General features: G+C 38.3%; 1 protein-coding gene across 1 annotated transcript in view; it reads right to left on the bottom strand.

Annotated features, from left to right (window-relative positions):
- The window catches only part of PPP1R1C (protein phosphatase 1 regulatory inhibitor subunit 1C), a 49,895-nt gene extending 39,183 nt beyond the window's left edge, over positions 1-10,712 (bottom strand). Inside the window, exons 1-2 of the mRNA XM_062004885.1 lie at positions 10,479-10,712; positions 8,314-8,374 (exon numbers count right to left, since the gene is read on the bottom strand). Of these exons, the coding sequence (XP_061860869.1) occupies positions 8,314-8,374; positions 10,479-10,559 (142 nt within the window). The 5' untranslated portion in view covers positions 10,560-10,712. The remainder of the gene's footprint in view (positions 1-8,313; positions 8,375-10,478) is intronic.
- Between the last annotated feature and the right edge of the window lie 3,993 nt (positions 10,713-14,705).

The following is a 14,705-nucleotide window of genomic DNA, read 5'->3' as shown; positions in this document are numbered from 1 at the left end:
TTGGATAAAAATATGGATCCAGTTCTTTAAAGGGAAAATTCTTTTTTTCTCCTCTACCCCCTCAATTGCTTTTGAGTTTATCAGTACAATACCACTTTGAAGAGAAGAAGTTATAAAATGGCACCTAGTTATACAAGCATGTTGCATTCACACCAGGTTAAATTGCTCCTGGATTCTGTAGCTGTCCTGCATATCCTAATATAACAGGAGAGAAGGTGGAGCAAGTGCTGCAGCTTCATTGTGGCTGTCCCCAGCGGTGCTGTGGTCAAAGAGAGAGCAGGAAATGTTCATGCACATCTTCTTTGCATTCTGCCATTGTCTGGGAATATTTATTGCAGGGAACTTCAGAAAGACTGGAAGGGAATACTGTCACCACAAGCAACTGAGCAGTAGAAGCTCAGTACAGAAATGTTTAGCCTATGGGATGTCTAGGTACCAGGATAAGCATTATTGTAGGGTATATTAGAGCTCACTGCTTTATTGAACTTTTTATTTGCCTTGCTCATGTTCATTTTCTGCCCAATGTTACTCTTCTCTGCTTGTCTCATCAGAATGAAGGTCATGGCCTCAGGTGAAAAACACGACCTTACAAGAAAGATCTACTTAGCACTGATAGCTCCGTTAAGCGTGGTTTGGTTCCACAAGATGAACGATGCCAAGACAAGAATTCTCTGTGGTATGTTTGCATTCCAGGTATCCCAGGGAAAACGTGAACAGTGAGCATGTAACTGTGCTACATTTTGCTACTATGATATTCTCTTGATTCTGAGTAATGCCATTTGAGAAAAATATTAGAAGTGATGATTTAAAATACAATCACATGAATAGCACTTTGAAGGGGAGAAGAGGAAACCAAGCTCCTTCCAATAAGCACATAGTTTAATTCTATCTTAGAACTGCTTTGGTTACTGTTAAAAGAGACCTAGCTGGGCCAGCTGATCTTGTTTGCACCAGCTGGTGACAGAAACAGCTCACACTGATAAGAATGCAAAGCTGAGTTCTACACCTCCCTGCACTTTCTCAATTTCTGTAGCCTTGTGTAGTTGGCAAAAACTTTCACGATTGATATTTTCAGTGTATTTCGAAGTGAAGATTTAGCTTCAGTTACTGCATATAAAGAGTTAATTTTTGTCTCTGAAAGCTTAATAAATGGAGCTATCTTGATTGATGTTTTAAGTGCAACCCCTTCCCAATATTCTGAGTGTAATGAGGTTAGTGCTAAAAGCTGGATTTGCTCTCATCTGTCTGCATTATCTATTTATTCTGCACACGTCACCATGGTAAATTAATGTTGCATTAAGTACTAAATTCTAGAGGTCAGATAAGTCCTGCATTGGTTTTTTTCCCCCTCTGCAAGGCTGAAACATTTATTAATGGGTTTTAGTTTATTACCTAGAGGTTAAAAAAAAAAAAGATCAGAATCATCACATTATTGTAGTATAATTTAAATGTATATCAAAAAGAAGTAATCTGACATTCTTACTCAAAACATTTTGTCTTACAATGTTCAAAAGGATTTAATTTCAAACAGTGTCTAAATTTTTTTACCATTTAAAAAGCATTCAGAATACAAACAGAATGTTTACCACAGGCTAAACTAGACCTATTTTGATCCACATTTTTCTTTAAATGCCCCAATCCCCCAAAATGTATACTTATGTAGCTATATTAAATATAGTTTAAGTACTTCAACTACAGGGAGTAGTTCATTACACCTAGACATTTCATTTTTTAAATAGGAAACTCACCACCTATTCTGAACTCTCACCAAAAGAAACTGCATGTGTGTGTAAGTATTTGGCTCAGTGCAAATCTGTTAGAGTTCCTCTAGCAAAATATTAAGTCATATGAATGCAATACAGTTCAAATCTGTTCAACTAACTTTCTCTCCAAGTTAGGTAGTTGTGCACACATGCTACCTATGAGGCAACACTTTGTCATGTTAAAAGGCATGGAGGTGATAACAGAGGTAAACAGCCTGAAAGCTTATCAGTCCTGAGGCTGAATAAGCAAGCAGCTGGAGATCTGTAACATGAAGCCACATATATCAAAAGTGATTTGCAAATAATCTCCTGGGGTGGAAGAAGGCTGTTTCTATGGTGCTTTTGTATAAGGAACAAGGAAAACAGATGAAGAGTACAAGGTTCAACTCTAAAAATACCTCATTCACTTTCAGATAGTTCCACAGACATTGACCTCTCCAACACAAAACCAACAGGATGAGGGAGTGGGAGCAACAAGTAATGTCATGGTACACATTTTGAGCTTAGCTGCACTGATAAATAAAAAAATGCATCCATTCACCTGTTGGGGATTTACGGCTGGAATGAGAGAAACGGATTAATGCAATTTCACCCATACTGGAAATGAGTAAATCTTTGGGCAAGGGCTTCACATTCCCTCACCTGCATCACTTCTCTTATCCAGGCCTGAAATTTGAGTCCTGGTTATGAATATCCAACCTCCACTTCCAGTCTACTGGGCTGCTCAGGCCTTTCCACAGAGCAGAGCTTTCTCAGGTGGTGTTCACATCCTGTACTCCCCCACCTCACAGAGATAAGGCAGGCTCCGGTGAACAAGCAAGACTCATTCTTGTTTTGACTAAATTTACCCACTTCAGCCAACTAGACCATAGTCAGTAGGAGCAACCAAGCTCTTACAGGCTCTGTGTTATATGAAATATACTTATGCAGTCATGATTAAACATTGACCCTGGATAAAAATAAAAAATGAAGTAAAAGGAGTGGATATTTGACCAGAATACGCACAACATCTTTTTGGTTTGACTTTCTCCAAGTAGTTTTCAGACCCATCTCCTTGTTAAAGTACTGCTTACTGACTAAAGAGACAGCCCAGAAACAGTATATGTTTCCCACTGTTTCACACTGTATGTTTTACACAGTGGCTAAAATGTTCCCAGGTAATTTTTCTTTTTGTGAACTAATGTGATCATGACCTCAAAGAATAACAAAAATGCATCTGGATGTTTTGGTGATAACCTTTGGCAGTGTCCGGTGCATCCCAACCAACTCAAGCTCCTTTTGGCAGGTGATGCCAATGACGTAAAATCCTTACAATCTCACTAAAATGGAGTAGTTTCATGAGAGATAGTAAAATATTTTTTTTTTTTTTTAAATTAATTTCTTCTGTTTGGAACTTGTGAACCATTGCTTCTGGGCTACACTAAAAACAGCTCAAGCACTGTTTCCTGACTTTTTTCTTTTTAAGTTCCTGGACTTTTATTTATAGAGTCTTTCTTTATTCACACTGTATATATGTGAGCAACTTATGCTGTGGCTTATCCCAGGCAGGTCTGTGCACCTAAACTGCAGAGTAAATTCAAAGTAACCTAACCCACCTAGATGCATTCCAGTGTAACCTGACTTAGGTGTACCTGCTTTGGCAGGGAGGTTGGAGTAGATTATCTCTGAAGGTCCCTTCCAACCCCTATCATTCTATGATTCTATGATCCAGTGCTGTACGTAAGAAAGGAAAAAGAGTGTACTTTGGCACTGAACATTTGCAGTCACATGGGATATTTTCCAGCACAGACGTTTTAATCTCTGTTCTGAAATCTCTATCACCTGTCAGGTCTTATGCAAAGTTTGTTTTATATACTTCATTGTTTCACTGTGTCAAATAGTCCTTTCAGCATACGCCAAAAGAACATGGAGGTCCTCACTGCCCTGATCAACACTTCTTGATTTCTGAGCACCCTGGTGCCACTGGTAACATATACTGAGCCATACCAGTCCTGTGGTGTAAGTGGACATAAATTTTTTTCATTGCTTATTACTATAGCTCCATAAACTTCTAGACTCAAATAAAAACAGGGAGAAGACCTAAATGGCATCTACATTTAGCCAATCTTTAGAAAGGCCAACCAGTTTGAACAAAAAAATATAGTTAATGAGAGGTTTTTTTTAATGCACCGCTTTTCTGAATTATCATGTTAGATATTTACATTTGCAATTGAAAACAGCTGCTATTTGGCTTACCCACTTTCTCTTTCCTGAATCAAAGTAAGCAGTATGTCCTACCAGAATCTCAAGCTTTTGAAAAGCGTATCAGTTTTCATCAACTGTGAGACCAAGAGTTCTCTGCTGATTTAAGTTTCACCAAGACTTTTGCCCATGAAACTCCAGCACAACTGCTTGACAATGCCCAGAAACATCTGTCTCTTACTTTGTAGGGTTTTTTTCATTTTGGTTTATTTTTGTCTTAGGAGAGAAAAAAATGTGATCATTAGACATTAAATAAACACACTAATGTTGGGTAGAGCACATTGCAGTTATTCCCTCAAGGACATAGTGTTGGTATAGTTTGCATCACCAGGAAAGTACATCTATAAGTGGTAACAACATTTAGCAATCGGGGAAGGCCTGGGAGTGTCCAGCACCAATTTCCCAGATAAAAAGCTTTATCTGCTTTGGGTTGTGCCACACAGGATGTTGCCCACAGGTGTAAGGATTATCTTTTCCTCCCATCACCCATCTGGCCACCCTGTTTGCTACTGCACTAAATATTGAGACTGCTCCTGAGGCATTTCAGCAGACCTCTGGGGAAGTGGAAGTAAGGTGAAAGATGTGAATCTGTCTCTGGACAGTGGAAAATCATGAGAGAACAAGATAGAAACACTGCTACTACTCAAAGACAAGCTGAAAGTAAGTTTCTAGTTTGATGACAGGCACAGCTCATTTATCTTCAGGTTATGACTTCCAGCCTTCAGAAAACTCAGATGTACTGAGTTGTACTTGAAATCTATGTTTTATATTGCTTTTGAAGTGATAACATACCCTTTCTGCCTTGAAATGAGATTTGCAAAATACAGAAAAGCATCTCTGGAGAATAGTTATCAAAACACATTGCTATGTTTTTCTTATATCCAAACATCAAGTAACATTTACATTGCAAGCAAGAAAGCCAAAACAGGCAACTGGGCAGAAAGGAGAGCTGGAAACAGTAAAAGCATAGAAAGTTCAGATATGCAGACATTTATCCTAATGTTTACCCGTATTCTAATGCTTCGTTAAGACAAAGTACTTTGACACAAGTTGAACAGCCTTTGCCAGTCAGACTGTTTGATGTTGCACTGGCTCAGTGAAAAAGCCATTCTGTACAGGAACACTGGCATTGTTTTCTGATCAAAGCAAGTCCTAATGGTATTAACCTAAGCTGTGGTCTGATATGTTTTCCTCCCTCAAACATCACCTCTCTACATTGCCACCAACCTTTTATTGAGCCGTTGCAGTATGATATTCTTCTAGTTTAAAGGACATGAGACTTTTATTTCAGATTACAAGAAATTATTTTCATAGATATTTCATTATGCTTGGTAAGGAGAAAAGAGGTTGTTAGAATATTATGGCAGTGCAGGAAAGGTTGCTGTCAGAGTATGGTGATATTCAGTGTTTGTTAGTTTCAATGATATTGCAAGAAAACGAGGAAATGGGAGAACTTCAGTGATTCTTCAGTTCAGCCCTTGTGCAGCATAATAGTTACATGTGTCTTTAAAGCTTAGTATATTCTCATGTCCCTTTTATAAGGGACAGACATGGAGCAACTACGGCTATAGTGGGTTAAGCCAATAAACTCATGAGATGCTGCATATCTTTATAGCTCTGTCCACCTATATCTATCTTTGCTTTCACTGATAGTAAAAGGGTCTTATCATTTCAAATAAAAGTGATTAGATATTATGAAATTAAACATCAGATCCTCAGAAAACATAGCTCCATTGATGGCAATTGAAGTATAATAGTTAAGTAACTATTGAGCTCAAGTCTCAATTTGCTAGCTACTGCTTCTCTGTTCAGATGGGACATAACCCATCAAAGAGTACTTACAGAGCACTTACAGAAGGAATATAGAAAGGATTTATTTGTTTTACATTGCTTTACAAGTTCATATTTTCCACTGCAATCACACTTGCTCTAGCAATTCAAATTTCCCTTTTGTTGTTTGAGACTTTAATTGCAATTATATACGATGCCAACCAGAGTCAATGTGAGAAAATGAGCTAATCTGTGATACTAAGGTCTGGACATTAGCTCCTGCAGTCACATGTACCACCTGTCTTTAAATCATTTAGTGTGATCTAGCACTGTCTCCATGGGAGCAAGGAAGCCAAGCAGATTCTTCTTACAGTTTTTTAGTAGTTGTCATCAGTTTAAAATGACTTAGCCTTAGTAGATATTTGATCTTTATAGCACAATGGACATGACATAAATCAGTGAAGGCAGATTCCTGTCAAGGCTGTAGTAGACATCAGGGATAGATGAGAAGACTTAGAAGAGAACTCTTTTAGATCTTTGTACAGTATAACTCAAACTGAATTTATTATGAAGTAAGTTCAGAAATGTCCAAACACATTTTACTGTCTTCTGGTTTCCAGGTGTGTCTGCATCCAGAACACTAGAATACCACAAAAAAGGCTGTTTTTTTTCCTGCAGCAATCAGAAGCAGCTGTAACAGAAGGCTATAGAAAAGTCTCATTCTTAGAAAATTTCTGTCTCTGACCAGCATTTTGGAATTTAATCAGCAAGGTATCAAAAGTCCCTAAGATTAACTGACTCTGAAAGCTGAAGGTATGAAACAATTTCAGAAGGTACAGAGCATCTTGTAAGATGAAGATTATAAGGAATTGGTTTGCTATTTGTATTTCCATTGTAAGGCTATGGTCTGCTGTTAATATTTAGCTTTGCAGTCCTTGGATTCAACAAGTTTCCACTGCTACATGTGCACATCTTGTTCAAAACACTTGCCCATATCAAGTATACCATATGGAAACATGTATGGACAGACTCATGCATAAACCACATAGTGAAGTGCAGGGAAATGAACATGCCTTTAAAGTTCTTATTTTTATATTACTTAATACAATTTTTTTTAAAGAGACAAGATTATAATTTAAACAAAAATACCTTCATTGTTATTAGTTCCCACTATCTAGTAAGAGAAGATAATATCTAAACTAATAAATATAAATAAGTGAAGAAGATGAATACTAACTCTTGGGCTTATATGGAAGTTGACTGATACTTGCAGCTATCCTGACTCATAATAAAAATGATTTATTTAAAGATTTATCATGAACATTGCAGGAAAGGAGATAACAGACATGCACCACTTTGTTTACAGTAAAATTTCCTGTAAATTAAAAAGAGGTCTTATTCTCTGTTTGGTTTTGATTTGATACTGTACCAAGTTTATAAAAGGAAATATGACAGTACAAAGTGTACAGAGCAAATTGCAAAAGAGATTAACAGTCAAGGTGAATTTGTTTTAAATTAAGTCCTAGCAATACAGACACTGAAGATCCCATTAAAGTCCATGGCAGATCTTTCATGCACTACTACTGAGGGCTTGAACTGCTTGAATTTCAGGCCAGAAAGCTACTCTCCAAACCAGTATTGGTCTTAGCCCCGCAGCAAACACATGGGTCACTCTCGATGTCAGAAGAACATAACCAGAGCCATATGTCACTTTTGAACATCCCTAAACCCTGTGCTGTGCTGCAGTGATCTCAACCCCAAGAGCGGAGCTCTATAAATCAGACAAATCAGTGAGAAAAAGTTTGAACTGCTTTCCAAAAAATTATTCAGGTGATGAAGGAAAAAAGTACCACAGAGAACTACAGAAAAAAGGTATGATATAAAGCAGGTAGCATGTTTCCAAGAGATTATGTTTTGAGGACTTTTTTCATGTAATCTATTTTCACTGAGCTTTTCTTTTCTTTTAATACTCCCTTAAAAGATCTATTAAAGAGTTTTTCTTAAGTCATGTTTATGTGATGCTGCAACCTCATATCATGTCATCCCACAGAACATCTTCTGGAAGGAGTCTTGGATGAAGATAATGCATTCACAGTTGAAAAGGAATAATGAAAACAGACATTACATGTTTCACCAGAAAACTAGAAAAACTTCTGCTTTGCAGAAGCAATTCCCTTAGTTGATTTAGCCCTGGAGCTATTCTCTCAAGACTCAAGAATTGAGACTAGGACTTTATGGATCTCCAGAGTATTCACTCAGTAAAAAAAAAGTTTGTGGTTGCAAGTGCTGTATCTGAGTCACATTAATTCTCCTTACACACACAACAAAAGATTTGTAGTTAAAAATCCTGAAATTATCTGGAGGCCAGGAGTTATTCACATTGATGGTTTTTACTCCAAACAGTTTTAAGATCTATTATTTGATATTTTGTGCTGTGAAATTAATGCTGGATTTAAAAAATAATATAGTTAATAAAACCAGTTTGCAGGCAATCCTGTGTATACAAGTTCAATGGTTTAGAAGGTATGTTGGCACTTACCCGGAGGCACGTGTTCATTCATGATGACAAGTGACGCTGGTGTAGGCCTTCTTTTTCTGATCTGTAACAGGCAGAAACCAAGGAGAGTCATTAGGGCTCCATCAACTGCCCTTCACATAAAGCAAAGCAAAAAATCCATCCAGTGTCCTCCTGAGAACAGACCAGGCAAAGGCCAAAAAGAAAATATTTAAAGCACAGCAGCACACCACTGTCTTACTGACTGCACATCCCGTCTGACTGTGATCAGGATCATGTTGCTGCTTGTATGTGGAAATCAAAGCCATCAGGGAGAGCTTTCAAAAATATCTTTAGGATTTGCAATCATTTTGAGTAAGTTTTTGGACATGTATTGCTGACACATGCTCTCACAAGTAACTACTAATATCAATATTTTGTGAGTGCACTTGAGAGTTGATATTGCACTTAATAGACTATTTCTATAACATGGCCAGAGGTGTTACTGTTGTTCTTTAACTAAAGAAAAACAATATTTAAGGCCTTCAAAAGAATATTTCCAAAGAATATATGTCAGATCTTTACATATAAAAATGTAATCTTGAATTGTATGCAATTTTTCTTACTTTATTTGGTTGCTTTTGTTCCATTAACACTGGTTAACTGCATGATATTGGAGTACTCTCCTATAATTCACACATTTGCATTGAAAGCTTTGTGTTGCTTCACCAAAGCCTCCAAGTTATTGATATTCTACTGAATTTTAGAGACAGACCAAAAGTATTTAAGCTAGAAACCATTCTGATACAAAACCTCAGTGTCAGTGTGTTTTTTCTCTTTTAGTTGCTGAGCCAATGTCTGTATTTAGCTGGGTTCAAATTTTGCTTTCAGAGGTGTAAATGGAAAATTACATCATCAGGGATAATGGGTTTATTCCAGATTAGCATAACTGTAGCTGAGAGTAGAATTTAGTACTTTAATTTTATCACACACCCCTAGTGAAACTGTATAATACTTGGAATTAAATTCACAGCATAAAACAAGGACTGCTCATGTGGCAGAATTTGGGCCACAGCATTTCAAAATTCATGGGAATTCTGGGAAACCATAATGCTATGGTTCTCACAGATTTCATTTTTATATTACAATACATCCCATTTGGATTGTTCCCCAAGGTATAGACATCTTGCAGCTCAGAAGTACCTTTGGACCTTGCACCCTTCTAGTGTTTCTTCCTTCAGTGATCACTCACTACTCATCATTTTCTGACAAAGGTGGCTGCCTTTTAAGAGACACGACAGCAGAATGTTCATGAAACCAGATACATGTCCTAAAGGTGTAAATGATTTTGGAGCTAGTGGCACTGAACTCTCAAGGTTATAATATTCCCCTGGAATCATCTAAAACTAGACTTACTAAAATAGAAGTAAATGTCAAGAAGGACTTGCACTGAGAGAAATATACTGGGTCACCTAATTACAATTTATTCAGCTTTTCTCATAAGATTCCTCATGTTCTTTATGCACATCTACATGTATCTGTACACAGTAACAGATACCTTTTCTTTCTTCAATCTCGGTATGGCTCTATATGTTAGATGTATCTGTACATTTTGAGAGTGAGTCAAAACCTAAAATAGCCCACACATAATTTTGCCGTGGACATAAGACAGGCATGTTTCTACAAATGTATTTTTTTCAAATATGTAAATCACTGGAACAATAACACAAGACTGTACAAAAATCCTGAGAAATACAGGAGGTAACTGAACAATTGTGCCAAAATGCAATTCTCATTTTCCAACATTAAAATGTATGGTAAATAAGCTGTCTTCTGCACAATAGTACCTATTATCAATTTCATGTTTTGCTTTATGTACAGAAAACATACTTTAGCTGATCTGTTGAGAATGTGTATTTGTGTGAAGTGCATGAATTAGGGTGTAAGTCATTACAGAAAAGTCACAACAACTATATACTGAATAAACCTACCCAAGGTAAAGAAGCCTTCTTTTGGCTAGAGGACATAACCTCCTCCCTCTTTAAGTATATCCAGGTATTACCGTAATCTCCAGAGCATTTAGTCTACAGTTAAACTAATCTAAGTTTGAAAAGCATTTAGGCCACAAGTATTACCTGTTCCCACCCCACATCTTGCTCTCATTCCTGCCCCATTCCCTCAAACTAGCGAAAGAAACTCGTCTTCCTTACCTGCTCAGCTGCCTCCGGATCTATTTGACTTTGAAACAGTGGCACTGCAAATTGTATTTTTTTAGGGCTGTTGGGCTCCATCGCGATGCTGAGGCGAGTCAGATGAGAGAAGAGCCTGGAGACTGAGAGCCAGTCTGCACCTCTCCCTGAAGCCCTCCCCACAGCCAGGCTGAGAGCTCCTCAGTAGCAGCTGGGACGCCCAACTCAGCAGGGGAATCTGCAGGAGCCCAGCAACTCCCTTCTTCCACATCCACAGAGATGTCGCTGCCTTGGCTATTTTCTTTTTTTCCCCCCCTCCCCTCTCTTCCGCAGTCCTCCAGATCCTCTCAGCACATAGCTGAAAGGAACAATAAGCTAATTGTGTACCAGTTCACTTCTACATATGCCAAGCATTCACTCAGAAGCTAATTGAAAATGCAATACTAGCACTGCATGGCCTGGAGCCCTGGGATTTGAAAAAGAGGATCTCTCTACCGTACATTACTAACTGGCTGCTCAGAAGTGCAATGCAAGCTCCCTCTGAGTATTGCTGATGGGTTCTTAATTATTGATGAACACAAATCAGGAAGTTTTCAGATTTTGGGGGTGGAGGTAGCAGGAGAGGTGGATGCAATAATTCCATTTCTGTTGCAGTGTGCCAGAACTGCTCTCCTCTTCTCATGTATCAAACAATTGCCTTTGCTCTTTCAAATCCTTTTCTTAAACCTCTTCCAAGTTTTTGTTTTTGGGTTTTTTTTTTTTTTGGTGTATGATGATGCTACACAGATGCCTACAATCTCATGAGGCTTAACTGTTGTGCTAAGGGGGTTTGCCTCTCAGGTTTGGGTTTGCAGATTTAGACTGTTATTTCTTCTGGTGGGCTCCATCTCATGTGACTTCAGATACTGTGAACATCCACATTTAAATCAGCTATCTGGGCTCTCTCATGCTAGACACATCAAAGAGAATTTCACCCTGTCCTACTTAAGTGGAAAACAGTGTTTACTAAGGATGAGACTTTCCATTAATCCTATAAAAAATAAAGATGACTCAGACTAGTTATCTCATTTTTAAATGGCTAAAATTCAGAGGGCCAAATCCTAATTTGGGGTAAAAAATGTGTGTCATTGTCCAAGACCAGCAGAAGAACTACAAAACGTGTGCCATTGTCCAAGAAGAAGAACTTGGTCAGTCATACCCATAGTATCCTTTGGTGAATTTTCCATTTTCATTTCACCTACATTCAAAAGTTGTGTATGAAATGATACATGACAACCATTGACTTAACCTATCTCTTTACTTAGAGCACCTGACCAATCCCAAGCAGCATAGCAGAGCTCCTGCAACAAATATGTGCTTGATGCCAAAACTGCGTCCCTGGACACAAAAGACCAATTCAAAGGGCTCTCCTGAAAGCTCATGTCTAAGATGAAGAGCACCAGGTCAGTCTCCTGTTGCACACTACCACCAATTGGGAAGAAAGAGAAGATGAGGTAAAGCAGGAAAATCAAATTGGTCCAGATCAGAATCAGCTTTACCTGGAATGAGGCTACCTGCAGAGGGAAAGTATGTTTTGATCGGGTTTTTGAAGAGTTTGTGAACTCTCTCAACAGGGAAGGGAAACACTAAACATTAAAGACACAGCTGATTCAATGATCAAAAATTTCCCTCCTCATCCAAACCAAAACTACTTTGCACCATAGTAGTTTCCAGAGGACAGCTAGTAGCTGACAATTTTCCTGTTAGATTTATTTGTGATGCTTTAGGTGGCATTAACTTAGAATTGTAGAATGACAGAAGAGTCCCACAGCAGATGCCCAGTCCCACCTGCTGCTAAAAATGGGGCCCAAAATCAGGTTATCCTGATCTCTCTCAGACTAAGTCCTGAATATTTTCAGTGCTAAGGTGAAACACTCGGTTTCATTTAACACAACAAATCAGAGACATGCAGAATAGCAACGTTCAGTGTCTCATAGAATCATTTTTAGGCCTTCACTATTCCTACAAAAATAATAATTTGCTTTATAGACATCCACAGACAATTAGAGCCAGAGCACAATTGCAGCAGTTCTGCTTGTACAACTAAGAGTCTGAGACCCTAAAGTAAGAGAGGCATACAGTGCTTTTACTAAAATCATTACAGAGTTGTTTCAGGACAGTCTAATTAACCAATTTTACAAATACTTCATAAACAGATATGTCATTAACTTCAATGACAGCTTCAGACATAGCAGATATACAAGGGGAAACATCTAGGGGGATGACTCAGGGATTTTCATACTTGAAAGAAACAATTTTTATCAGTCCCAGATAACAGGAGAAAAATGTTTTCCAGCTGCTTTGATATTATTTATGTTATTAAATATTTTAAATATCATATTTCTCTATGAAAAAATCCATAAAATATTTATCGTTATGAAACCCTGTATGAAATTGAAGCATACTTCAATTACAGTGATGTTACTGCAATATAGAGCCTTTAATTCTCATTACAAAGGTTTAAAATTTCTTACATTAATGATAAAATCAGTTGAAAAAATACATTCAGATGGTGAAAAAAACCCCAAAAGATTAAATGCTCAAAAGACTATAGAGGTGGGGTTCAGCTCTAGACTGCTGGACACTGCTCTCTAAAGGAATCATGTCTTGAGGTCATTGCTAGCAATGGTATCTGAGAAAAATCCTCAACAATCAAATGAAGAAATAAACCAATAAAGTCACTTCTTGGCAGGTTCAGAAGGGAGCCAGACAACATGACAGGACAAGACACAAGGAAAAATCCTTAGTGGGGCTACTATGCCTCAGAGAGAGGCCCACCACCAATGTGACGTGGAGATGCTTGCCTTTGCAGCTCTCCTCTCTCTGTCTGCTTGAAGATGGCTTCCCAGCAATCTTCACATGCACTAAAACAATAAAAGTGACTTAAAATAGTATAAGAGGAATATTTCAGAAAGCACTCAGATATAGCATTTCAGGTTTACTACATCAGCTCACTCTTACACCTAATTTGCAGCACTAGATGTCTCCAGGCAAAATGTGCTTGCATTTTCTATAGACTGCATCATAGTCTGGGGAAGAGATGAAATGCATTTCAGTACTGCCAAATCCTTTTAGCTCATCTTCTGTTTTTAGTGCACTCTCCACAATGTTTCAAATTCCTTCATGATTCAGCTAAAACTGTCATGGAAGAAAAAATAATAATAACTGTCTAAGATCTTTCCTTCTTATGTCATTTACTAGGTTCTGGTATGAAGCATTGCCTTTTAATATACCCTCCTGCAGTGATGAGCTATCATGGTACTCAAAGCACAGCTCCTGCTTGAGATAGTTTCCCTGTTGGGTTAGGAGTGTTGTGTTATTTTTTTCCCTAGTCAAAGAATAGGCTGCTGGGAAAAGAATTCAAGGGTCTGTGTATTGCACTCTCCTTACACAGTTTCCGTTGTGGCTGTGATCTGCCTCAGCTTCTGCAGCATCAGCCTTGAGAGGAGAGAGCTGGAGCTCATTGTAAAGCCAATTTGCATAAGGCTTTGATTCCTAATTTCAGCTGTGTGTATGCAGGGGCGCACTCGGTTACAGGTCTCTGATTCACCAAGCCGCTTTTGCAGAGCGAGGACTCAGTTTGGAAGTGAACTTCTCCTCATGGCAGTATCTCCTCAGCACACCACTGGCCAGCTCCAGCAGAAATGGGGGGGAAGAAATATTGCAGAGCACATTGCTTCCTGAATGCTGTTTACTGGCTTTCTGGTATATCCAAAGGACACTTTAGCATGCTTTTTCCTTGTGCACTTTTCTAATGAACTGAAAAGCTTTTTTTCATTGCCTTTGTCCATACAAAGGAATCAGCTTTGTGGCTCTTTGTATTGGCCATGGGCAGAAGGGAGACAGAAAGCATGACACTTGAACAGTCTTTGCTGTGTGCACTGTATCTGTTCATGGACAGGTTTTCTTCTTGGGGCTCTCTACACTGGGCATTGCTTAACGGTGCTATAATAGGTGCAAGCCTTCCAAGAATAAACAATGGCATTCAAAACAACCCTGAAATTTTCCTTTCAAAATAGCTGAATACAGGCATTTCAATCAGGGTGGCTCCCACTCAACCACTGGAAACAATCTGCTATTTATACGCAGAAAATGCAAAGAATTTAAAATCTGCAAGGGTGGGAGAATGTAGAGCAGATCACGTCTGTCTCGTGAGCAGTAAGTGCTGCTGCAGACATGTCAAGAAGAACTTAAAGCTTTGTTGATCAG

The sequence above is a fragment of the Colius striatus genome, chromosome 11, assembly GCF_028858725.1.
Source record: "Colius striatus isolate bColStr4 chromosome 11, bColStr4.1.hap1, whole genome shotgun sequence".
NCBI lineage: Eukaryota > Metazoa > Chordata > Aves > Coliiformes > Coliidae > Colius > Colius striatus.
This window is presented reverse-complemented; position numbering and strand designations above follow the sequence as displayed.